The 27881-nt window shown below is 41.0% G+C and overlaps 1 protein-coding gene across 1 annotated transcript; it reads right to left on the bottom strand.

Annotated features, from left to right (window-relative positions):
* Nucleotides 1-705: 705 nt before the first annotated feature.
* TMC4 (transmembrane channel like 4) lies at nt 706-24599 on the bottom strand. The gene is made up of 16 exons (XM_032237207.1): nt 24516-24599; nt 20910-21129; nt 19919-20067; nt 19665-19826; nt 17231-17316; nt 14571-14716; nt 12194-12341; nt 10436-10609; nt 9210-9373; nt 7459-7585; nt 5992-6089; nt 5093-5279; nt 3516-3646; nt 2765-2920; nt 2549-2627; nt 706-927 (listed from the first exon to the last, which is right to left on the bottom strand). Exons 1-16 carry the CDS (start codon nt 24565-24567, stop codon nt 874-876), a joined length of 2133 nt encoding a protein of 710 aa, XP_032093098.1. The 5' UTR covers nt 24568-24599; the 3' UTR covers nt 706-873.
* Nucleotides 24600-27881: the final 3282 nt, after the last annotated feature.

Genomic DNA, 27881 nt, shown 5'->3' with positions numbered 1-27881 from the left:
CTCAATGTAGATATCTGACTATAAATTTGTTGGATTCTTTTTTCATAACCATGTATGCAATCACAATTTATGTCTGCACTTAGCAGGAGCTTTCCAATTTTACAGATTGGCAAAAATTTAAAGAATAATTTATTCAATACTCAGTTGTTTACCACCAAATTTCAATTTATATGGTAATACATTTTTAAAAGACTCAAGTATAATAAGCCCATCGATGAATAAATTAGGTAATTGTGAACATTAAAACAAACAAAAATTCTAAGGATTAGCTTATCTACAGGTGGCGCACTTTTCATAGTATTTGTTTAGAAATTTGAGGGTCGGTTTATCCATAAATCGGATTATGTGTGAGAATACTGCATATGGCATCTTTCAATCAGTGACAGTTTTTTTGCTCAGCCTAATTCCTGTTGAAATCGTTAATTCTACTTGAGTTACTCAAAAGATCACTTTAAGGGTTCCAGTATTCCAGAGTTTGAGAATCCCTGCCCCTGTGGTCTCCTTTCTAATTATTCAGCTGATTTGGCCCAACCTCGCTTGTGAGTCGAGACAAAGTCAACCAGCTGCTAGTTCATTAAAGCTAAACGTATATATAATATAATTTCTTCTTATTTAATCATTTTCCCTTCTGTTTCATTAAAAATGATAACTGAACAACAATTTCCCTTCTGTTTTATTAAAAATGATAACTGAACAAGAGGAACTTGGAAGCCATCATAGTACATTGCTGCAGTGCAGTTTGAAAACTATGACATAAAATTTATTTATTTATTAAACTTATATGCTCTGCGCATTTAGCATGTGGTGATATCTTGGAAGTATTGCTGAAAAAGGTGAAAAAATATATATTCTTGTGTAGATTTTTCTTTTCTTTCATTGGCTCAATTCTGAAATCTGTTTCACAAGGAAGAACTTATCCTGGCCCTCCTGAGAAAAAGAGAACATTGAAAGCCATTAAGTCTCTCTCGCAATTTGATAGTGGATGAGGCAGCTGAGCTGTCAGACTTAAGCACAATGATCTGGATGAGCATGAGGTTGGGGGGGGGGAGCTTCCCCTTTCTGAGACCCCCTCATGGGTTTGAGTTGGACATCAGCCACAGCCCTTGGGGAGAGGGACAAGGTTGGCTAAGGCTGAAGATGAGCATTTGGGCTTGTTACTGCTCTACCAGCTTTCTGCTATGAGCTGCTCAACTCCTTATGAAGCCGTGTCTTGGATAAAGCATTAGGCTGGAAACTGTTAAGTCTACCAGAAACTAAAGACTGTGAGTTCTAGTCCCACTTTAGCCACAAAGTCAGCTGGGTGACCTTGACCCAGTCATTCTCTCTCAATCCTAGGAAGGAAACAATGGTAAACCACTTCTGAGATCTTGCCAAGAAAACTGCAGGGACCTATCCAAGAGTCAGTACTGACTTAAAAGCAAAAAAAAAAAACCCAGAAAACAGAATAATTCAAAGCTTTGTAGATTAGCATGCTGCACAAACCAGATCATTTTAACTAATTCAGCAAACAGTTTTAGAAATCCCAGTGCAGAATCATGTATGAATTTAGCATTCTTTCCTCCATCCCACCATTTCATTTAAAAAAAAAATATTTTAAAAGTACAGGAAGCTTTGAATAGAAGAGAGTTGGAAGCCACCTTGGAGGTCTTCCAGCCTCCTGTTCAAGCAGGAGACCCCATACCATTTCAGACAAATGACTGTCCAGTCTCTTCTTAAAAACCTCCAGGGGTGAAGCACCCACAATTTCTGAAGGCATGCTGTTCCACGGGTTGATTGTTCTCAATGTTAGGAAATTTCTTCTTAGTTCTAGGTTGTTTCTCTCCTTGATTAGTTCACATCCATTTTTTTTTGTCCTGTCCTCTGATGCTTTGGAAAATAAGTTGACCCCCCTCTTCTTTTTCACAGCCCTTCAAATACTGGAATACTATCATGTCACCCTTTTCTCTAGAGTCTAGACTAGCCAAATCCAAATCCTGCAACCATTATTCATGCTTTAGTCTCTGGGCCTTTAATAATCTTAGTTGCTCTTCTCTCCACTTTTTCCAAAGTCTCAACACCTTTTTTCTATGTGACCGAAACTGGATGCAATATTCCAGATGTGGCCTTACTAAGGCTTTATAAAGCAGTACTAATATTTCACATGAGTTTGATTCTTGAAGCATGGCTTTAAAAAGATAAGTAATTTTCCTAGCTAGCTAATATTGTTTCCTTTGATTGACTTCTATAATCTCACAAAATAGAAACTAAACCTGCACTATCTTCTCCTGCACAGAGTTAATATTAGAAGTTTTTAAGCTGTGGCTAATGAGTACTAATCTTAGAAGCTTTAAACACAAATTTCTGCTGGATAATCTTTGAAGTTCTTTCCAATAATTATTATAATAATAGAAAAGAATTAACTTGCATCTGCAGAACGGTAATTAATATATCATTGCCCTCTCCCAATCTTTTCTGCATGCCCATTGCCCATCCTGAGGTATCCAGTCCTGGAGTCAATTTTTCACCATCTCATACCCATTTTTTGGATTGCTTTTAATTGACTACTCACCAGACGGAGCTGTCCTTTGAGACTTTTGATCCTGGAACTGTATGAGTTGGCCAGGGCCTTGAGGTAGAACATGAAGACACTTGAAGAAATGAAAGAGACAGAGAGAGGGAAAAATAATTATAATATTACACCAGATGCTACAATCCTTAGGATGTGTGATTCCTTTTCTTCCTGTGCCCCATTCACCAGATCTCTTTAGAAAATGCAATTCCTCACCTCAGAAGCAGAAACAAGGGTGCAGAAAAGGCAACTGAGCCCACAAATCTCAAGAAGTCTTGGGCACCAGCAGGTAACTCTGACACAGCCTGGGTGACCACATTCCACATGGTGGATTGATCACGGAACGGCCCACATGCTTTTGAAGGAGGCAGACTGTGGAGAAAAATTGGGAGTGAGATGGTAGCTAGCAGGGAAGGGAATTAAAAACACATTTTATTTACTTAAATGTGATCCTCTTGCTCACTCATCAAAACATAACATAGTTGCTTGCTTTTTAATCAAAAGCAATAGCAATAGCACTTAGAATGTATATACCACTCCACAGTGCTTTACAGCCCTCTCTAAGCAGTTTACAGAATCAGCATATTGCCCATAACAATCTGGGTTCCCATTTTCCTGACCTCGGAAAGAGGAAAGTCTGAATCAACTGAGAGCCAGTGAGAATTGAACTGCTGCCAGTCGGTAGAATTAGCCTACCATACTGCGCACTACAGCTCGTTGGCCATCAGTGTTTAAACCATAGCTTGCTTACTCTTTGCCTACAGGTAGCCAAATTGGGTTTATTGTGTAAACTATAGTTAAGCAACATTGGCTTAGCAACACTTTTAATATTCTACTTTTACAGATGGTGGGAATGTTGGGAACTGTGGAACATACAGCTGCCATAAGATGCCAAAGTAAAAAATCAACAAAAAATGTTTAATGGAGTTAGCTCCCCGTTAAGGTTGTAGGGCACTCGAATACTTACACGAAGATGCTATATAGGGCTGGAACACAGGATATCGTGAGTCCCAGGAGCAGAATTAAAAGGAAAAAAGCGTTGGAGCTTGAAGCACGAAACGTGCGTTCGGCTGGACGGCAGTTGGCATAAAGGGTGAGCTAGAAGAATGGAGGGGGGGAAATCAATCAAAGCTATAGAACAGCGTTTCTCGAATTTGGCAACTTTACAATGTGTGGACTTCACCTTCCAAGGCTGGGGAATTCTGGGAGCTTAAGTCCATACATTTTAAAGTTGCTGTAGATGCTTGGACCGTGTCCATTTTTTAAAATGTTCTCAATTTCTTAGAAGCAACTGCTGTCTTTTTATTCACTACTTCAGTAATATTGAGACCAGATCAAAATTACATTTTTATATTTTTTAGAAAGGTATGCTCAAAAGAGTGTACAATTAAATAATTTCAATTCTTGCAAAATTGCAATGTCATTCTTTCAAAGTTTTTTTTTTAATTGTTGTTCTTCTTGTTTTCCTTTTAAGTTGTTTTTTCCAAAGCGCCCATGAGATAGATCATTGGAGTAAAGGTGCTGCACCTTGGTATTCTGTTATTTTTGGCTATTTCTGGGCATTGGTCTATGCCAGTGTTTCTCAGCCATGTCAGCTTGAAGATGGGTAGACCTCAAAACCCAGAATTGAGGATGGAGGCATAGGATGAAGCCAGGGAGAGGAGAGGTACATTCAGACTTACTAAATTGACACCAGCCCTTCATAGTAGACCAGGCAAGGACACCAAGATTATGAATGCTAATTCTACTTTTATTATAAGGTTACTGTAACAGAATCTTGCATGTCTGAATGTGGCTCTCCTCTCCCTGCCCTTATCCTTCTGACACAGACTCAGATATCACTTATCTGACTATAATCTTGGCTATGGCTCCTCCTCCTCCTAGTCCTCAAAGTTATTCTCACAGCCCACTATAATATTTTTCAAATTTCAATCCAGCAATCCCATCAACACTTGCCCCAGATCCAGGGATGGGCTTCAAATTTTTTAGCAAGGGGTTCTCTGCCCGTTTGCTGGGTGGGTGTGGCATGGTGGGCACGGCCTAGTCAGCCTCCTGCATCATGCTTGGGAGGGGGCGTTTTTGCCCTCCCAGGCTCCGTAGGCTTTCTTCGAGCCTCCGGGAGAGCGAAAACAGCCTCCCCAGGCTCTGGAGGCTGGAAATAGGCCCATTTCCCGAACTTCCAGGAGGCCTGTTTTTTGCCCTCTCCGAACCTCCGCACACACCCTGCACTCACCTGCATCCAAAACGGGCCACCTGGGGACTCCTGAGAGGGGCGGGGTGGGCAGGGCCAGCCAGGAGTGGGATTTGGGGGGTTCTCCAAACTGCACAGAATCTTAACTAGAGGTTCTCCCGAATCCCTGCAAAACCCCCGTAGCCCATCCCTGCCCAGATCCCTGTCCACATACAAAGGTTTCCTTGAAGACAGTAAATAAGTTGAAAGCCACTATTCTGGATTTTCTCACAGTAATCAACCAGCACCCGGATTTCCATTGCCCCTTCTCTGCTCCACCTTGCAATTACGCTTCGGAGCTGTTGTTGAATCACCTTTTTCATGTAGAAGATAACAATATATTTGATGGTGTTGAGCACTGGCAGAAGAGGACAAAAAAGGGCTCCAGTCCAGCACAAGGTCTGCCCATATACCAGGTTCAAAATGTTGTCAGGAACCCCGAACTCCTGTTCTCCCAACCATTTGAGCAAGAGGCAGGATGGCCAGTAAGTCACCAGCAGCCTAGAAAAGGAAAGAAAGGGAAATTTTGGATTTTTTATGTGAAGTCCCAACTTAGACACATGTTGTTCCAGCCATTCACTTATTCCTTTATACAGGTAGTCCTCAACTTACAACCTACCTGGAATAAGGGAGTTACGACTCAGTTCCGATGGTCACTTCCCATCCATCAGTCACATGACCCCATGTTAGGCGCTCAGTGATATAGTGGCGTTTGCGGCTGTTTGCAGGTTCCCACTTTTGGACTAAGGAAAGTAACCAAACTACAGGCGATTCTCTTAATTTTGACCATAATGGAGTCTGCCTATTACGGTCACAAGCCATGAAGGTTGCAAAGCAGTCACTTATGATTAACACAATTTTATTGCCTTTTCTGTTGAGATGTTAAGCTAAGCTTGCAGTCATGGAGCGGTTTTGTTGAAAACCGAAAGCAAATGTAGATATTTGGCAAGAGAGTTCATAAAATGTAGTCACGGGGGATGGGACACTGCAAACAGCCTTAAATGCAGGCTGGTTGCCGAGCATCCAAAATGTAGTCATGTGACTGCATGGCAGGGTTTCCAGTTGTTGGGATTTCAGAATCAGGTCATAAATAGCCTTCCAGAGGTCTTTGGTAACTTCAAACAACTGCTAAATGACCAGTTGCATGTTGAGGATTACCTGTAATCATCCCCTCTCCACCACCAATAGACATGACAAAACTTAAAAGGCTTACTTTCTGGGAAACTCCACCAACAATATCACAAGTAGTGTGATCACCAAGTCAAAGATCATCAGTTTGTACATTTCCTGCCCCACTGAGGTCTCCCAGCACTGAAGAGAGAGATAAGGTTTTTTTCATAAGATAAGGTTTTTTTGCTCATAAAAACTTGGCATTTCTCATTTGCCTGTATTCTATATAATTTTTTATAATTTTTATTTTATTTTTCTTTTCTTGTAAATGTGTTTTTATTTTCCATTTCATTTTCGTACAGTCACATATATACTGTGCATAACCGGGGCCATATAACATTAAACAATAAACACAGCCATTCCTCTTGTCGACAATACCCCCCAAAATAGAAACCCAATGTACCTCTTCGACCCTCCATACACCCTTTCTTTCGCCCCCTCCAACTTTCCTTCTTCCCTCCATCATTCCCCTCTACCCTACTTCCCCTCCCCCTCCCCCAAGGTGGCGCAGTGGTTAAATGCAGCACTGCAGGCTACTGCTAGATCAGCAGGTCAGCGGTTCAAATCTCACCGGCTCAGGGTTGACTCAGCCTTCCATCCTTCCGAGGTGGGTAAAATGAGGACCCAGATTGTTGGGGGCAATATGCTGACTCTCTGTAAACCGCTTAGAGAGGCCTGAAAGGCCTATGAAGCGGTATATAAGTCTACTGCTATTGCTATAAGTCTACTGCTATTGCTCTACCACTCCTCTCTCCCAATACACTGCCTCCCTTCCTTCTCCCCCTCCCTCCAGTCCTGTCTCCCACCCTCGCTACCCCTCTTTCTTCTATCTCTCTACTCCTCCCTTCGGTGTATTTCTACAATCTATTAATATATTCAGCTTGTCCTATTTTTACAGTGGAATTAAAGAGCAACAGTATACAAGTGCCGTCACGTTACTCATTTGCCTGTATTCTAGAGAGCTATAACTCTTTCAAATAACCCAGGAATTAATCTCAAATTTAAATTTAGTTCTTGTTAGGAGAATGAACAAATCTGAGTTACATCTGGTTTATTCGTTTTGGGGTTAGGGTTAGGATTAGGATTAATTTATGGGACAGGTTTAAAATTAGAGTTAGGGTTAAGATTAGATTTGTTTGGCCTGGACTTTGTGGTATGTAAAGTAACCTTGTTGAAGTCCATGAGCCACTGAAATCAATGAGGCTCAAATTAGTCATACCTAAATATGTTTAAACGTGTAATTTAACTTAATTACAATAGATGTATTACAAATATGTCTAGATCTGGCTTCAAGAATGCAACTGCTGTGTTTCATTTTCCGAATTTTAGGAAATAGGACTCTAGAATGACACTATTCTACTTTTTGTGATCCCTCCACATAGATAATCATTCCAATCTTTTTTCCCCCACACAAAATCTTTTGAGGAAAATATTACATAGTAGCATAACTTGTTTTGACTGGGAATTCAAGAAATTTTTACCTCCCACATAAAACCACTATTTCCCTTACCGGGTGAAGTTTATTATTATAACCACAATTGCGGCAGTCGGAGTTCTGCATGTCCCCATTACAGGTGATCTGTCCCCAGAGTGTAACGAGAACCACAATTAGGCTAGCAAAACGCAAGACGACATTCCTGCCAAAAGAGATGGACATGTCAGGTTGCCTAATAACCAAGATAGACGGAGGGGAAAATCATGTTAGCAGCTCTTGGTCTCTTAAGAGCAGTTGGATCTGTAGATATTCACAAAGGATATGCTGTTGGAGAAAGATATGGAAATAGACGTGGTTTAATATTTGCACCTCAACCTGCGTCAAAAGGTACAAGTTAGAGCAACCAAAGGAAGATGTCAACAAAACACATCACATCCCTTGATTCAGTTCTCAGACTTTTCACAATGTTCAAATAGAAAATATTGATTAGATATGCTCTCTAACTCCTAAAGTTCAGGGTCCTCCAAAACAAAAAAGATGCAAAGTAGATCACATTACTCTAAAAACCAACTGTTTACTTAGCATAACACTATCTATATATGTAAAAATGGCTGTGCATGTGTATGTTCCACCATAACTCTGGAACGCCTTGAGCAATTTCAACCAAACTTGGTACACAGATAACGTAATCTCTGGAAAAAAATACTGTAGGGGTAAGACATCCCTAACACTCCTCAAGTGTATGTTCTGTTAAGATACAGCCTTTTGTGCCTTAAAATGGATTCTACTGTACTGTCATAAAGTGGCTTCTACTGTACAGCGTAGTGGAGTTGCCATGGTAATGGCTTCACAGTACTACACAAGGGGGCTCCTTCTGGTAAGGGGGAAAATCCAACATTAGAAATTACATTTGGTCCAGACATTTCCCTTCTATAAATAAATACCCGGGCAATGCTGGGTTATCAGCTAGTCTGTAAATAATTAATAAATAGAAAATAAAAGTATAACAATCACAGTTACAACAACAATGGACTTCCGGTGCCCCAAAGTGTTTGATTCCAGGCTTCTGGACAGGGATTGCAGACCAACCTCAGTGACCATAAAAGAATTACACAGCAGTGTTGTCTTCTCTAAAGCCAAAGGACTACCATATACTTAATCTAGTCTGGTCTATTTATAACAAGCGCACCTCAAAATATTGCTTAATCACCAGAGGTCCTTGACTCAATAACTGTACTGGTGAAGGATGCTTAGATTTGTGTTCATTAGCACCTAGAAAACTATTAGTCCTTCACCTCGAGCTAAAGAAGTGAGGTTAGGTGTCCAACAACTTCCAAAGGGGAATTGATAATGGTACGATGAAAAATAATTCCATTCTGGAACTTCTTAGAATATGATGGATCTGTCTAATCCTGCCTCTTACGCAAAACAAAGTGCCATCTCTGTCTCGGTGAGAAAAAGGCCTGCTTCTGCATATACATTGGCTAAAAATGAAGTCAGTTTAAGAAATCTCTTTCCAGATTTTCCTTTTGGCCCCTGATTACTGGGATTCCCTATTTCTTTATCCTTCCCATCTTTGCTATGAAAGCAAGCATCAATAGCTTTTCTTTCTCTGGGCAGTGGACAGTGGGCCCGTTGAAAATGAAAAGAAAGCACCAGAGTCTTATTCCCCACCTTCCATAGCAGGGATCCCCAAACTTGGGAACTTTAAGACTTGTGGACTTCCAATTCTGTGATTTGAAGTCCACAAGTCTTAAAGCTACCACGTATGGAGACCCCTGCTCTATTGCAAACATACCCAGATGTTTTTTGGGGGTTTTTTGTACCTCAGAAGTGTGATTTTGATTTCAAAGCTGAGCGGGTATTTTTCAAGAGGCACAAGGAACTCAAAGATCATCGGGACAAGGAGATTGGCAGCCGTGATTACAGCGGAAGGGAGATAAGCCACCAGCAGATCCAGAAAGAAGAGACTGTTTTCAGGAGAGTCCGCCTGTATCAAAAGATAGAGGAATTTATTTGGGCATGAATGTTATGGAAAGAAATAATGCTATTGAACAGGAGCTTTCTTTGCAAATAAGGCCTACGAGATATTGTCTTCTTACAGGTAGTCCTTGACTTACAACCATCTGTTTAGGGACCATTTGAAATTATAACAGCATTGAAAAAAATAACTTATGACCGGCCCTTGCACTTAAACCACTGTAGCATAGCATCCCCCATGGTCACATGATCAAAATTTAGGCATTTGGCAACTGACATGTATTAATGATTGCTGCATCTGGGAGTCACACAATCATCATTTGCGACCTTCCCAGCAGGCTTCCAACAAGCAATGTTTATGAGGGAAGCCAAATTTGCTTAATGACCCCATGATTCACTTAACAGCTGCAGTAATTCAATGGCAAAAAAAGGTTTCAAAATGGGCATAACTCACTTAACAACCACCTTGCTTAGCAATGGAAATTCTGGTTGTTACAATGTGGTTGTAAGTCAAGGACAATCTCTACAGGCTCAACTTTAACTTGTTGTTATGTTCAAAGCACTTCTGGGGTGAAACGATCAGCCAGTGACATCGCTGTTGCCTGGAGGATGCTCAGTTGGAGGCTTCCTTTCATGCTCCCATGAATGAGCCCACCAAAGTGGTACCTATTTATCTGCTTGTGTTTGCACAATTTCAACTGCTAGATTGGCAGGAGCTGGAGCAAATGACGGGTGCTCACACCATCACACAGCAGCACTCAGGTCTCAAATACAGGCATGCAGATCATCAGTCCAGTGTTCTAACCACATGACACACTATGGTCCTTTACTTTAACTTGTAAGGCCCTGCTTGACAGAACTTCCATGCAACTGGCAAAGTCACATCCTTGGTCCATATGGCCTCTGCTTGGAGTTTCAGCACCACAATTGCTGCCAAACCTGGCCAGAACTGCTTTTGTGATAATCTAAATACCTCCACCACAATATGGGGGACTGGTCACAAAGGGGTGAGGCCTTAAGTATTGGGGGAAGCACAACCTCTTGAGGGGTAACTGAGGGCCCACATACTTACTTTTCCCAACATCTTCTGGGAATAGCTCACAGCCAGAAAGATACAGTAAAAGGAGGCTCCCAAAAGCACTAAAACCAAGATATTGATCAGACTTCTCAGGAGATAAAGGCCAACTCGCTCTGATGTGGTCAACTCTGCCTGGTGCTTGCGGAAACTGGCTTCTTCCAGGTCCATCTGGAAGAGGGGAGGAAGAGAAGAGAAGCATGTGAAGCAGCTCAGAACAATCAAAGCAGCTTTAAAAGATAATCTTGAAAGATTAAACACATGTGAAACACATCCAGCAGCCTAAACCCAGATAAGCAAAGATTGACACCAGACAACAATCAAGCAAGCACAAAACAATACCCTCTCAAGAAACTACCAAGGAGAAAACAACACCCTCTGCAAAACTGGCAGGGCATGCTATTGTATATAAAAAAGGAGCAAACCCTACACTCGCTAGTGCTGATGATGTTACCTAGTTGGGTAATGAAAAGTCTGCAAGCAAGCAACCAAACTCCAAGGATTCCACAAAATTAGCTTCGCCCAAATCCTCATTGAGGGATTATATTTGCACATTGCACAGTGCCATTTGTATGAGCATATGCTGTTTTGTGACTTTGGCAACGGTTCTTTTTAAAGCCATGTGGGAATACAGTCAATTGTAGTTTTCCCAACAACCTAAAAACTAGGATTATATATTTTTTTAATAGTGTCTTAATTGTATTATCCTATAGTAGCATAGCAACCATGTGATACATTAAAATTCAGTTAGCAATGCTCTAGCTTATCCCTTTACACTTCCTTGACAAATCAGAAATCTATTACCCTTGAACAATAACAAAAGAAAAAGATTCTATATATCATGTAAATTGTAAGGTTACATCTATTTTTTTGGGGGGGGGACACAAACAGTTGCATTAATTGTTGAAAATAATCTAAAAGTTTGTTTTCTCCACATCCAGTTGTAGAACTGGGGATAAAGGTACGGCCTTTCTCACTTCTGCAGTTTCTTAGAGCCTTAGGTGTTTATGAGAGAAATTTGGGTTACTGATAGTCCTTTACTTAAGGCCACAATTGAGCCCAATGTATCTGTTGTTAAGCAAGACAGTTGTTAAGTGAGTTGTGCCCCATTTTACAACATTTTATACCACAGTTGTTAAGTGAATCACTGCAGTTGTTAGGTGAGTCATGCAGTTGTTAAGTGAATCTGGCTTCCTCCATTGACTTTGTTTGTCAGAAGCCAGTCGGGAAGGTTACAAATGGTGATCACATGACCCAGAATACTGCAATTATCATAAATGCATTCCAGTTGCATCCCTCCAAATTTTGATCATGTGGCCATGGGGATTCTGGGAGTGCATGGGGATGCTGTGATAATCGTAAGTGTGAAAAGCAGTCATAAGTCACTTTTTAAAGTGCCATTATAACTTTGAAGATCACTAAACAAATGATTGTAAGTTGAGGACTACCTGTAATCTAATTATCTTTTTTCCTTATAGCAACGGAAAAAAAAGTGAAAGAACATTGCGTTGCAGAGGTTGAAATGACAGCCCTTCTTAGGCTATGAATAAATGTTTGGAAAAATAATTCCCACTAGAATTTGGGTCTAAGGGGGTGGTGGTGTGGAATGTTCTACTGGAAGCCACATTAGTTCAGGATGAATGGTAGCACTCATTTTTCTTCCTTCCTGTGGGGAAATGGTCAGCCCAACCCTTCTGGAGCATGACACATTAAAAGGGCTGCCATCGGCTATCTGGTTTTAGCATCTGTCCTTACCCGTAACTCGTAGCGGATGCTTTTATGCTTTAACTGGACCATGTTATCTTGCATCAGGCTGAAATCCCAGCCAGCAAAGACTTTGTTGCTGTAGGATGCAAGGGATGTGTCTTCACTAACCAGGCTTTGTTTGAGACAGAGGACTGACCTGAAGACGGATGGAAGACAAGAAATTTTTAAGCAGGAATTTCCTGAGAGGTGGATCCATCAGGAAGGCTGCTAATTGTGGGCAGGGAAAACAATTCTCAGATGAATTGAATCCACCAAATCAAGTTGACATAAAGAGGCATAAGCAATATAGAGAGAGATATAAGGCTGTAGCCTGTTGATCATACTAGAATAATTCTCATAGATTAGGTTTGTTCCATATCTCAATCTACAAATGGGAGATTTTTTTTTCTTTTCTGATATCTGACAAACCCAAAGCTGCCCGCCTCCTCTTGGTTTAGGGAAGATCTTTGCTCCATTTTATTATTTTATTCTTGCCTTTGGCGTCTGAGGGAAAACAAAAAAAGAAAGTTACCTAGTGGTGAAATACAATTTTTTTTTTACTACCAGTTCTGTGGGCGTGGCTTTGTAGGCGTGGGAGGGGAAGGATACAGCAAAATCTCCATTCCCACCCCACTCTGGAGCCAGCCAGAGGTAGCATTTGCGGGTTCTCCGAACTACTCAAAATTTCCGCTAGCAGTTCTCCAGAACCTGTCACAGAACCTGTTGAATTTCACCTCTGAAGTGACCTGAGGTCCATTAACTATACAGGTAGTACTTGACTTACAACCACTTGTTCAGTTTGAAGTTACAATGGCACTGAAAAAAGTGACTTATGACCATTTTTCACGCAACCGTCGCAGCATCCCCATGGTCACGAGATCAAAATTTGGATGCTTGGCAACTGGTTCATATTTATGACTTGCAATGTCCTGAGGTCATGTGATCCCCTTTTTGCTAATTTCTGACAAGCAAAGTCAAAGGCAGATTCTCTTAACAACCATGTTGCTAAATTAAGTGCAGTGATTCAACGAGCAACGGTGGCAAGAAAGGTTGTAAAATGGGGCGAAACACACTTAATAATTGTCTTGCTTAGTAGCAAGCATTTTGGGCTCAATTATGGTCATACGTTGAGGACTACCTGTAGTAACTTGAGATCCCTTAGCTATAGGTATGTATGCTTACATCATCTGTTGCTTATGTGTTAGTCTCTCACACCTTTCTGAGATGTATAAATATGAGTGTATCCCTTTGTTTGTCAATATTTTTTCATTTATTTTCTCCTGCCTTTATTATTTATACAAATACCGTATTTTTTGGTTTATAAGATGCACTGGAGTATAAGACTCACCAAGATTTTGAAGAGGTAAATAAAAAAAAAAGGTTTTTGCACTCTGCAGGCCCAAACCCTCTGCACACCTTGTTTTTTGCAAAAAACAGGGCATGCATAGGCTTTGGGAGGCTTGTAGAGTACTCCTAGGGGCTGGGGGGGGGGAGAAACGAGCAAAAAATGGCCTGTTTTTCACTTGTTTTTGCCCTCCCCAGACCCCGGGAGCACTTTGCAGGCCTCCCAAACCCTCTGCATGTCCATTTTTGCAAAGTGGGCGGGGTTTACAGTAGGCCAGATTTCCACCCTCCTTTTTAGGGGAATAAGGTATGTCTTATACTCTGAAAAATATGGCAATTCAAGGTGGCAAACATACCCAACACACCTTCCTCTTCCTATTTTCCCCACAACAACAACCCCGTGAGGTGGGTTGGGCTGAGAGAGAGTGACTGACGCAAGTCATCCAGCTGACATTTATAGCTGAGCTGGGACTTGAACTCATGGTTTCCCACTTTCTAACATGGAGCCTTAACCAGTAGACTAAACCTGGCTCTCATTCTTGTGAGGGAATCCCTCCAATACACATGGTTTAATTAATACTGTTCAGGTAGTCCTTGACTTACAATAGTTCATTTAATGACCATTCAAAGTTACAGTGGCACTGAAGAATGTGACTTATGGCCATTTTTCACAGTTGCGACCTTTGCAGCATCCCCAGGATCATGGGATCAAAATTCAGATGCTTGAAAATTGGTTCATATTTACGACCGTTGTTATGTCCCAAGGTCATGCAATCACCTTTTGCAAACTGCTCACAAGCAATCTCAATGGGAAAGCCAGACTCACTTAACAACCAGGTTACTAACTGTGGTGATTCACTTAACAACAATAGCAAGAGATCGTAAAATGAGACAAAACCCACTTAACAAACATCTCACTTAAGAACAAAAATTTTGGGCTCAGTTGTGGTCAAAAGCCAAAGACTATTGGTACTGAGCCTTGATTGCTCACTTGGGGACTTGAGTTCTGATTCTGCATTACAGAGGCCACAGTGGTGCTCACCTGCGAACAATCCAGGCTAGGCAGAACAGCAAGTAGAATAGCGTTGTGAGGAGATAAGCGAGAGGAATGTCATAGGCAAAGTTGACAAAGCTGACAGCCATATTTGGATAATAGCCGTAGAACAGATAAGTTTGTTCTATGAATCCCTGGAGAGAAATAAACATTCAAATCACAGCAGTGGTGGGATTCAAATTGTTTTACTACCAGTTCTGTGGGTGTGGCTTGATGGGCATGTTTGGTGGACACAGCAGGGATAGGTTACTGCAAAATCCCCATTCCTGCCCACTCCAGGGGAAGGATACTGCAAAATCCCCATTCCTGCTCACTCCAGGGGAAGGATACTGCAAAGTCCCCTTTCCTGCCCACTCCAGGGGAAGGATACTGCAAAATCCCCATTTCCTGCCCACTCCAGGGGAAGGTTGCTGCAAAATTCTCATTCCTACCCACTCCAGGGAAAGGATACTGCAAAATCCCCATTTCCTGCCATCTCCAGGGGAAGGATACTGCAAAATCCCCATTCCCTGCCCACTCCAGGGGAAGGATACTGCAAAATCCCCATTTCCTGCCCACTCCAGGGGAAGGTTGCTGCAAAATTCTCATTCCTGCCCACTCCAGGGAAAGGATACTGCAAAATCCCCATTTCCTGCCACCTCCAGGGGAAGGATACTGCAAAATCCCCATTCCCTGCCCACTCTAGGGGAAGGATACTGCAAAATCCCCATTCCTGCCCACTCCAGGGGAAGGATACTGCAAAATCCCCATTTCCTGCCCACTCCAGGGGAAGGTTACTGCAAAATCCCCATTCCTGCCCACTCCAGGGGAAGCATACTGCAAAATCCCCATTCCCTGCCCACTCCAGGGGAAGGTTACTGCAAAATCCCCATTCCTGCCCACTCCAGGGGAAGCATACTGCAAAATCCCCATTCCCTGCCCACTCCAGGGGAAGGTTACTGCAAAATCCCCATTCCTGCCCACTCCAGGGAAAAGTTGCTGCAAAATCCCCATTCCTGCCCACTCCAGGGGAAGGTTGCTGCAAAATCCCCATTCCTGCCCACTTCAGGGAAAGGATACTGCAAAATCCCCATTTCCTGCCCATTCCAGGGGAAGGTTACTGCAAAATCCCCATTCCTGCCCACTCCAGGAGAAGGTTACTGCAAAATTCCCATTCCCTGCCCACTCCAGGGGAAGGTTACTGCAAAATCCCCATTCCCTGCCCACTCCAGGGGAAGGATACTGCAAAATCCCCATTCCCTGCCCACTCCAGGGGAAGGTTGCTGCAAAATTCTCATTCCTACCCACTCCAGGGAAAGGATACTGCAAAATCCCCATTTCCTGCCATCTCCAGGGGAAGGATACTGCAAAATCCCCACTTCCTGCCCACTCCAGGGGAAGGTTGCTGCAAAATTCTCATTCCTGCCCACTCCAGGGAAAGGATACTGCAAAATCCCCATTTCCTGCCACCTCCAGGGGAAGGATACTGCAAAATCCCCATTCCCTGCCCACTCTAGGGGAAGGATACTGCAAAATCCCCATTCCTGCCCACTCCAGGGGAAGGATACTGCAAAATCCCCATTTCCTGCCCACTCCAGGGGAAGGTTACTGCAAAATCCCCATTCCTGCCCACTCCAGGGGAAGCATACTGCAAAATCCCCATTCCCTGCCCACTCCAGGGGAAGGTTACTGCAAAATCCCCATTCCTGCCCACTCCAGGGGAAGCATACTGCAAAATCCCCATTCCCTGCCCACTCCAGGGGAAGGTTACTGCAAAATCCCCATTCCTGCCCACTCCAGGGAAAAGTTGCTGCAAAATCCCCATTCCTGCCCACTCCAGGGGAAGGTTGCTGCAAAATCCCCATTCCTGCCCACTTCAGGGAAAGGATACTGCAAAATCCCCATTTCCTGCCCATTCCAGGGGAAGCATACTGCAAAATCCCCATTCCCTGCCCACTCCAGGGGAAGGTTACTGCAAAATCCCCATTCCTGCCCACTCCAGGGGAAGCATACTGCAAAATCCCCATTCCCTGCCCACTCCAGGGGAAGGTTACTGCAAAATCCCCATTCCTGCCCACTCCAGGGAAAAGTTGCTGCAAAATCCCCATTCCTGCCCACTCCAGGGGAAGGTTGCTGCAAAATCCCCATTCCTGCCCACTTCAGGGAAAGGATACTGCAAAATCCCCATTTCCTGCCCATTCCAGGGGAAGGTTACTGCAAAATCCCCATTCCTGCCCATTCCAGGGGAAGGATACTGCAAAATCCCCATTCCTGCCCACTCCAGGAGAAGGTTACTGCAAAATTCCCATTCCCTGCCCACTCCAGGGGAAGGTTACTGCAAAATCCCCATTCCCTGCCCACTCCAGGGGAAGGTTACTGCAAAATCCTCATTTCCTGCCCAATCCTCATTTCCTGCCCACTCCAGGGGAAGGATACTGCAAAATCCCAATTTCCTCCCAATCAATTGGGACTCGGGAGGCAGAGAATAGATGGGGTGGGGTCAGTCAGAGGTGGTATTTACTGGTTCTCCGAACTACTCAAAATGTCCGCTATCAGTTCTCCAGAACTGGTCAGAACCGGCTGAATACCACCTCTGCATCATACATGATGGTCAGTGTAGCTACTTCCCAAGGTATTGGAAATACATCCTTGGTGGAATAATTTCTTACCTGGCCTGACAGAAGATCCAGAATATAGGAAAAGTAGCTGACCAAGCCTTGAGGTATGGGATTGTATTTTTGACATAGTGCATTCACTGGAAGGAATTAGGGAGCAAGAATTAGCTTTCCAACATGGATGGGGCTCAAGGGCTGCATGCAGGCTTCTGGTTTTTGTAAGAATGGGTCATACTCTTTCTCAGAAAAAAAAAAGATAAAATATGGAAAAAATACCAGATAGTCTTAGCACCATTCCCGGGAAAAAATGGATCTACCTTGCTACTTTTAAGTGGGAAATGCATGATCTTGGTTGCTGAAATAGTTTTTTCCAAATCACTTGTGTACATTCTCTTCACAGTACATTTGCAGCCTATTCTTCTAACAAGCCTTTTAGTCATGTCATTTAGGTAATTTAGTCTTTGACCTTAATGGTTTTATGGTAATTACTCCTTTAGATGGCAGTGCACTTCATTTCCTATTTCAAATCATCTTACAACCCCATCCCAGCTCTTTGAAAAGCAGGGGGTAATTATCCAATTTGCTTCAAAAGGAAGTAACTAATGCTTTTATTGACTCATTGATTGAAGGATGGATGTTTTAAACATTTGTGTGCTGTTCCTCAAAATTGAGTTTATTTACTTCCAAATGAGGTAAATCTACATTTCTTATTACTTATACAAGAGCACCCTGTATATCTGCTCTACAGGTCTTCTCTGCCAATATCACAAACATATTTTATTGACAAGAGTCCAAATGGCAAGCAGAAATTCAGTCGGATTCTCCCTCCTTGAAATACAGTGGAATTAAAGCTATGCCTTATATACTGATTATCCTTTATTGAGCAGCGTTGGGCTTCAGAGTTTAGTGACCTTGATCTTAACAACAGATTTCTGACATTTTGCCAGCAACTATGGCTGGCATTTTTAAAGGCAAAGTGGTCTGCTATACCTGTTGAATTTCTGCCTCTATCTCAAGGCATAATAGAACCATAGGATTGAAAAAATACCTTGAATGTCTTCTGATCCAACCCAAAGAAAAATCCTCAGATCATCCCAGGCAAATGGGGTGTTTAATCTTTGTTTGAAAACTTCTAATGATGAACTCCAAGAAGTAGGCTGTTATACTGCTTAATAACTGTCACGGTTAGGCAATTCCGCCATATTTCAAGTTTGAGTTACTCTCTGTAAAGCTTCCACCCATTAGTTCTTGTACTAGCTCCAGGTATTACATAGCATATATCTATACCTTCTTCCCTATAACAGCACTTCAAGTACTGGAAGATTTGGTTCTTCCACATTCGACTAAAGCGCACTCGACGAAACCGCAGGGCGACAACAGCGCGGAGACAGAAGCACGCTGTAAATGCTAAACCTAAAATTAACCCCTAAGCCTAAACCTAACCCCCCTAAACCTAATCCTAAACCTAACCCTAAACCTAAACCTAACCCTTAACCTAACCCTAAACCTAACCCTAACCCTAACCCTAACCCTTAACCTAACCCTAACCCTAATCCTAACCCTTAATCTAACCCTAAAGCTAACCCTAACCCTTAACCTAACCCTAACCCTTAACCTAACCCTAAACCTAACCCTAAAACTAACCCTAAACCTAACCCTTACCTTAACTTGAATCGACTTGCTTTCAAAGCGCTATTTAAAGCGCCCTTCTTTCTCCGCGCTCGCTGTTGTCACCCTGTTGATGACGTCAGCGACGCGGTTTAATCGGGCGCGCTTTAGTCGAGCGCGGTTTTGTCATGCCATGGGAAGATTTTACGTGTCTTTCTTTAGACCAGTTTTACTCAATTATTTTAGAAGGTCGTCTGAGAATACAATCTCTAAGACCCTCACTATTTTTGTTACTTTTCTGTGCTTTTTAAGCACTGTGAGCTTAACAGAGGCATAATTTTTGAGATCACAGGAAGTGATTCAACCATTCAATTCTGTACCACATTTGGAATGCTGACTGAAAGTGAAACTATCACATCGCATAATTTTTGGCAGCTGCTGGCTCATGTTAAACTATGGTCTAGGACATCCGGTCCATACAACTTATCCTGTGATCTAGGACATCCGGTCCGTACATCTTATTTTTCCTACCTAAATGCAGGACCTATAATTCTTGCCATCAAACTGAGTTTTGTTAGAAAAGGCTTGATGTTCAAGACTTTCAAGATTCTTTTGAACCTTGAGTGCATTTCCTAGGGGAACCAGTCCTGCCTCAGCTTTGTGCTGAACATCATTTCTACCCTTTGACTATGTCATTTTTTAAAAATGTTGACAAGCAACGGGCCTAGTGTGGGGCATGTTTGATATTGTATTTTTTTCAGGGTGGACCATCCAAGGCCATTCTTGATTACATTGGCACATAGGAGTAAATCAAAAACATGTTATATTGATTGCTCAGGACACATAAGTCTGGAACACACGTCATGGGTCATTCACTCACCCAAACTACTATTCGCTTGACTTGTCCAGTTGAGTTGTAGAGCTTCAAAAGCAGCATTTGGAGCAATCACAAATCCTACCACCAGCAAGGAAGCCACAAAATTCATCAGGACCAAGAAACGCAGGAAGTTGAAAAAGGATTGGATCCCTGTTCCAAAATGGCCTTTGGAGACAGAACATAAATAGTTACAAGGCAAGCTCAAACTCTTAAGCTATTGTTCTCTCCAAAATAGTCCTTAAGGGCCTTGCCTGTACCTTCGATGTGGTGCAGAGTGCCTCGCCACAACCTAGCTGATAAGATGGCTGTGCTTGCCTGACTCTGAAGATGGCGCAGCGTTTTCAACTTCTCTATGCGCCAAAGTTGCCAACCGCTGAGCTGCTTGACTGCCTGTTTCTGCAGCATTCTTAAAGCAAAGTGTGGTTAAATGAGAAACAAACATAACTGCAATTAAATACATGAATTGAAGTGTGTAGCAATACTTTCCTTTCCCCCCCTCTGCCCATTATGTCCAATCCCTCAGGTTTTATAAAACGTTTCATCAAAATGGAAAAATCTAATCCACACTTAAGAGAAATATTCAAAGTAGGCAGTGGTGGCATTCTATTTTTTTTACTACTAGTTCTGTGGGCGTGGCTTGGTGAGTGTGGTGTAGTTTGGTGGGAGTGGCTTGGTGGACGTGGCAGGCAGGGAAAGGATACTGCAAAATCTCAATTCCCTCCCCACTCTAGGGGAAGGATACTGCAAAATCCCCATTTCCTCCCAATCAGCTGGGACTCGGGAGGCAGAGAATAGATGGGGAAAAGGCCAGTCAGAGGTGGTATTTATCGGTTCTCTGAACTACTGAAAATGTCCACTACCGGTTCTCCCGAACTGATCAGAACCTGCTGAATACCACCTCTGAAAGTAGGGCTCCTAATCGCTTCGATCAAGATATTATTCAATAGGCTGTGTTTTACTTAGAAACATATGTGCCTTCCCACATCACAACCCACTAGGGCTACACTTGATCTCTTCCCAAATGTTCTGGATTCCCAGCTATCTTTGTTCTGTTCCATAAGAGTCTCCAGAGAAGATGGAACCCGATTAAGATGTTTCTCTTGAGAGGGTGGCCTTCAGTCGCAATTCCCATAATTAGCATTTACCGTGTTCTCTGAGGACACAGAGCTGGGAATGTCGTTTTAATTACATACTTTTCAATGTTCTTCTCCTCAAGAGTCTCTCAGCAAGAATCAAGAGCTTCGATACCTGAGCTTGCGTTTCTCCTCCAGGCAGAGAGGCAGCTCCTTCAGAAGCCGGCTGTCTTCCCCTTCTTCCAGCAATACTTCATGGGGGTCCTCTGTGGGCTCCAATGCCCCCTTCCAAGCCTCTTCCCAAGCTTCTGCTTTTTTACCACGGAAACGTAGCGTTTGATTGCTTGGTAGCTGGAGAAGGAGTGATGGGGAGACCTGCTGGCCCCCATCAAATTCTGCCAACAGACATCAATCCAGAGCAAGTCATCCTGAGCAGTCCATATGCATTCAAAGAGCTGAATATATACAACTATTCGTTCAAATTTAGGTTAATTAAGCATGCAGCTACAGACGTTTACAAAACAAGCAGAACCAACATTTATCTTTATGGTTAATAGAGGGCATTCTCCATGCTAAGTGAAGCCTTTTTCAATTGTTGTATGCAGTGTTTCTCAACCTTGGCAATATTAAGATGTGTGGATTACAACTCCCAAAATTCCCCAGCCAGCTATGCTATGCTGATTGGGGAATTCTGGGAGTTGCAGTCCACCCATCTTATAGTTGATAAGGTTGAGAAAACTTGTTGGTATATCATCAATTTCAGGTAACTAACTGACCTATTACTTTAATGCTGCCATAACAAAGAAGCCCGCTCATTCAGCGAATCTTGAATCCAATATCAAGGACACTTGTCTTCATCATAATCTAGATAATAGGAATTCAGGACTTTGAGGATATTTTCCTCTCCAGGTGAATAAAGAACTATGAAGAAGGCCATGAAGTACAGTAGATCCACCATTTTGCGTGGCAGTATACACAGAACTTTATATTAGGAAAATATGGTTACATTGCCTACTGATATCTGCCCTTTGGCATTTTTCTCTGTGAAAATCTACTGCAAATTCTATAAAGTCTTATTTAGTTACATTTGTTGAGTGATTTGTTTGCAGCTATCCTATCATGGAGGAAATCTTAAGACTGTGATAAATTTCCTGTCAGCCTCCAAAATGTATAAAACAATCTGATCTCTTAAGTTCCTGGATTGATTCAACATAGAGCAAATTGAAACATAGCAGAATGCTGATTGTCACATATTCAGAAGTTCAAGGGCTCCAAAACTGTTGGTTAGTTAGACTGGTGCATTTTTATATAAATATATACAATTATAACAGGAGGCAACATGGTGGCTATGAATTATTAATATTATAATTTATTATTATAATAAATTAGTATTTGTAAAAGGTTATTTCACTTTCAAAAAAATTAGAGTAGAAAGGTAGCCTAGATGAAAACAAATTGCCATTCCCTATTTTTATTTACAAAAACACTCTTGAGATCCGTTCTTAAAAAGCAAACTACAGGTAGTTCTCAGCTTACCATCATAACTGAGCCCAAAATTTGTGTTGCTAAGTGTGAAATTTGTTAAGTGAGTATTTGCCCCATTTTACAACTTTTTTTGCTACATTTGTTAAGATGCTAAATTAGTAACACAATTGTTAAGTGAATCTGATTTCCTCATTGATTTTGTTTGCCAGAAGCTCACAAAAGGAGATCACATGTCTCCAGGATACTGCTGTATTGTATTTGTATTTTATTATTTGTATGCTACCGTTCAGGGGTGGATTCCGGCTTATGCTACTGCCAGTTCGCTCAGGGACGCACTTTGCGTGCGCACGTGCTTAATACACAAGTAGCGTGCATGTGCAGTAGTAAAAAAAAAAAAAAACACCAAGATGGTGGCCCCGATAGAACTGGTTCGGGGACATGGCAGGCTGAGTTACTACCTATTCGGCCGAACCTGTCGGAACCAATAGGAACCCACCTCTGCTACTGTTATAAATGTGAGTCCCTTGTAAAGCATCTGAATGTAAATCATGTGACCATGGGGATGCTGCAATGGTCATAAGTGTGGGAAATGGTCATGTCACTTTTTTCAGTAATGTTGTTGAGGCTGGACATTAAATGAAACTGGACATAAAACGAGACAAGACATGAAATGTGGCAAGACAGAAAGAAGGGATAACTTTTAAGGCTTTAAGACACCTATCTGAAGTTCAACTAAAGTTCAAACATATGAGTTAAGCATAGAGCTAACCACAAACATACTGCCTGTAACTTAGATGCTTCTTTGCAAGTCACCTGGCTGTGACCTCAATCTACGAAAGGAGGGCAAGATATTTAGAATAGTAAAAGGGGGGCTATGACTCATGTAACCAACCAAAGCTAATTTCCGTGTTTTACTGCTTTTGAAAAACATATAAGAACTGACTTCTCTATAAGTCTTTGTTCAGATGTTTAGATGTCTGCTTTGGCTATCTTGCTCTGAACCTTTGCGCAAATAAAAACTACTTCTTTTGGTTCCGAAGTCGGAGTCCCTTAATTTTCTGCAACATTGTAACTTCAAACCGTCACTAAACAAGCTGTAGTAAGTCAAGGACTTCCTGTAGTTGTAGGTGACTGATTTCTCTCTTGCGCATACATAATATCCCTACCCTGTGTTTTGAAGATTGGGGTTGTTTTATTTGTAAGAACACCCACAAAATTCTCTGTTAGTTCCAAACACATTCGTTGATCCGAAATGTTAGGCAAACACAAGCCACAGAGAAGTACTTAATTTCCATTTTAAAATGCATTTCACTTGGGAGATCAATCTAAGCAGATCAGAAAGGGCCTAAAGCTTGTTAAAACCTTCGTCATAATTATACAGTCACTGTTCACAGAATGACCCAACCACAGCAATTCATCTCAAAGGAAGCTACATTGAATAGAGGGAAGTAATCCATCTTATTTGAAAGAAAATAAATATTTCACAAATATATCTTATTCTTCTTTCTCTAGGTGCCACATTGAATCTACTGGAAAAGATTGTAACTCCACCCCATTTTTGTTTCTCTAAGTGCTATTCTTCTTTTTGTTTCTTCCTGCCATTTTGATTCCTCTAAGCAGAACTGGCAACTTAATTCAATATTAGCCTAATTCAATATTATTGAATACTGCAGAATATTTTTTCTGTAATTTCCAGAACCTCTTCTAACCGTGGCATCAAATTATAATACTGTACAGCAAGTGCCAGAAGTAGGCAGCACTGTTTCATTCCATTTCTTAATAACAAAAAAAGAAATAAACCTGTAATGTACACCTAAAATAGAGTGCAAAAAACCCCCCAAAATAAAATACCAACCCATCAAAAAAATGATTGAAAGATTTTGTGTCTTGACTTTTGCCTTGGTGCTTTACCATCCTATATTTGCTCCCTTTTATTGCAAGTTAAGTGTGGAGTTATAGAAATTAGCACTTCTGTTATTATAATGAGCTTGGGTGTGCTATAGATTCTAGAAAATATCCAGATTAAGAGGGTTCAGACATCCAATAGGTCAAACTTTCCCAAGTATAATTAATAAAAAGTTGCTCCAAAACAATATTTGCAGCAGAACTCCTCACTTATAATCAAAATCAGAGAACAATTGAGTCTTAGTATTCAGTCTGCAGACTGCAATAATTCAAGATCAGAGAAGGCAGTGTGGTAAGTGGAGGAATTTTACTAAATAAAAAGAAAATGCTGGAGATTTTTGGTTATCAGCCATTCCAAGATCAAAACAGCAAAAGTACGTAGCCAAAGTACCTGTTTCCTCTTCTTGGCTCCTTAAACTGCTTTCCCTGAAATCGTCTTCCATGCTTGCAAATTATTCAGCCATATCATTCAGTGCAATTCTTGTTCTGATTAGACTGAACAAGGAACAAGGAAGTAGAATACAAAACTGGGCATGGATTAATGATTCTTCCAGGTAATATGCCCCAATGTAACCAGGCAACCAATATCTTAGAATACTGCAAACATGCATAGGTATAAAGCTTTCACTTTAATGCACTTATTTTGAAAAAGCACAGCATATTCAGGAATGAAAGTATGAACAAGCATTTGAAGTAGAGCGTTTTGGAAATCCAATTATTATACATGGTATACAGTATCAATCTAGCCATTCCCCCTTATGAATAGATGAACTTTCTGTTTTTTGTGCCACTCACATTCTTGAGGCCAAATTGAAGCCTTGTTGGGTTGTGGGGCTTTGATAACAAAAGCATCCTTCAAAATATAACATGTACCCTGATGGAGAGGGGGTCACACTCACCCTATGACCAGCCAGATGGAGAATCAGATAAATTCAGTTTCGTAAACAAGTGGGTCCTGCCAGCTTCCAGGAGAAGGTTGACCTGAGCACACACAAAAAAGCTAATGAAGTCCTAGGCTACATCAACAGAGGGATAGAATCAAGATCATGTGACATGTTACTTCCATTTTATAAAGCCTTGGTAGGACCACACTTGGAATACTGCATCCAGTTTTGGTCACCATGATATGAAAAATATATTGATACTCTAGAATGAGTACCGAAAAGAGCAACAAAAGTGATTAAGGAACTGGACGTTAAAACATACAATGAACAGTTGCAGGAATTAGGTATATCTAATCTAATGAAAAGAAGGACTAGGGCAGAGGTGGGTTGATACAGGTTCACACTGGTCTGGGCAAAGTGGTAGTGGAAATTGGGACTGGGTCGTCAAACCGGTAGGGATGGCAGGCTGGCCATGCCCCCGAACCAGTTTCCTGGTCACCCATGCTGTTGCCACCTTGTTTTTTAGTCATTTTTTCATGTTCTGCACATGCACAGAACAATTTACAGGCAACTGCATACATGCACCTGCTGTGTGCGAAGCGAACCAGCAGCCACTCCGGCAGCAAGCCGCCCCTGAACTAGAGGTGATTTAAGATTAGTCTTCCAATATTTGTGGGGCTGCCATGGAGAAGAGTGGATTGACTTATTCTCCAAAGCCCCAGAGGGCAGGACAAGAAATAATGGTTGAAAATGTTTTAAAGAGAGGTCCAATCTAGGAGAAATTTCCTGTTAGTGTGAAGAATTTATCAGTGTAACACCTTTCTTCCAGAAGTTGTGGAGGAAAACCATTTGTCCAGCATTTCATAAAGTCTCCTATTTGATCAGGGTGTGAGACTAGAAAACTTCTATTATTGTTAGGATGAAAGATCTGAACAAGGTGGGTTTGGCCTGAGCAAGACCAAGACTGCAAAGAATATTGATATTGATTTACTGAATGAAGCTGGGAAGTGAGATAGCTGAAGGAAATAAGGATTGGTTTATAGATGTAAGATTGTTTTACTTTACAGATGATGGTTAGCTCTTTGAAAGTCACCTGAAATTCAGGTAATGAGGAACAAGACACTAATCTTCTCAATGCGGTTGTCTGCTTAATGAACACTGATTTACATTTATAATTCTGCATTCAGTTATGGTCATAAGTTGAGGACTATGTGAGCTGTCTTTCTCTTTTCTTTCTTTTATTTTCCCTGCATCTTCTGAATTTTTCTTTTCCTTTTCCTTCTAGTTTAGTTTGTATTGGTTTTTACTACAGTATATTTGCTAAATTTTTCAACAAATAAATGTTATTTAAAAAGAACATCAACAATAACTCTCCTCAACAAAAGTTGTAGACAAGCTGTCCCTTCAGGCCAGGTTGTTAATAGAACCCCACATGTATGGGGTTTAATTGAAAGATAATCTTTTAGTGATCTTGGCTACTTTATATTGCCAATTTTATAATGTTTTTTAATGTTTTTTTTTTGTAGCCTCCAAGAGTGAGAAGGGTGAGATTGGTAACTATATAAATCTATAATTAAGGACATTACCTGAATATTTTTTTTTTGGTTTGCAAACTAAAATTTACCTTTGTCAATTTCCAACCAATGTATGTATGTGTATTTATTTTATAAATCTGAATATATGTAAATATGTAGTACTTCTATCTTACCACCTTGTTAGTAAGCAAGTATTTTTGTGGTATATACCTATTTTGCTGTAGCAGTTTCCATTGCTTCCCAGAATGCTCTTTGACCAAAAATAATTTAGGAGCTTTTGAGACCCTAACAGATTTTGAACATTGATTTCATCATTGATCAAGTATGAATCAATATCACACAAAACAAGAACATATATAAACATTATTTTCTTCTACCGTTTCTCATAATAGGGCATACAAGTAGGTGGTTTATTATCATTTTAATCATTAAAATATTTTATAAAATCATACCATACAAAAAAAAGTCTTCCAAAAATTTTCTTCCATTGCTTTCAATATATATGGTAATTTTTGTTGTGACAAAAAGATCATAATTTACGTTATCATACCATTTTTCCTTAAGTACTCCTGCTAAACGCACCAGGATATTTTATTACAAATCCAATTGCTATTATTAAAATACATGTGGTTTTCTACATATTTGTATTCTTACCAGAAAATAATGACAAAAGTCTCAGATGTTTTCTATATTTTTATTAGTAATTAATGCATTCTCTAGAAAACTTATATCCCCAAATTAACAGCTCTGTGCACTTGTTTTAAATATGTGTGAAATTGTAACAGTGAGATGGCAGTAACAATCAAGAAACATTTCAAGGATTTTTTTCTCAAAAGCTATAAAAGAGAAGGAATGGTTTTTCCCATATACAATTCCATTCATCTTGAGATATTGCTTTTTTAAAACATTTAATTTAAACATCTAAAATATCCCTCCAATGAATGATTGCAATAAAGGTGTATAATTTCCTTGCCTTGGAGAATATTCTTCTGTACCAATAAGTTTTATGCATAAATTCAAATCGTATAAATTGTCCATTTAAAGTGAATTAGAAATCCCTCATTTTTCATGGAAACCTCCCACATCCATTATAACCAGTTTAATGCAGTTCTTAATACAAACTTTATAAGTTCGCGCGGTAACAGTGTAAAATCAACAGCAATAAAAACAAAAACATAAAAAATATTGGAGATTAGATTAAAATTGCCCGGAACTATTGGATCTGATAATGGCTTCCTGAGGTAGGTTGTACCACCAGAACATTCAAGGCAAGTGGAACCATTCCTCTCACTCAAGAAGAGACATTTTACTGCATGGACTCAATTAAGGGTCACTTCC

Source organism: Thamnophis elegans, chromosome Z (assembly GCF_009769535.1).
Source record: "Thamnophis elegans isolate rThaEle1 chromosome Z, rThaEle1.pri, whole genome shotgun sequence".
NCBI classification, from domain to species: Eukaryota; Metazoa; Chordata; class Lepidosauria; order Squamata; family Colubridae; genus Thamnophis; species Thamnophis elegans.
This window is presented reverse-complemented; position numbering and strand designations above follow the sequence as displayed.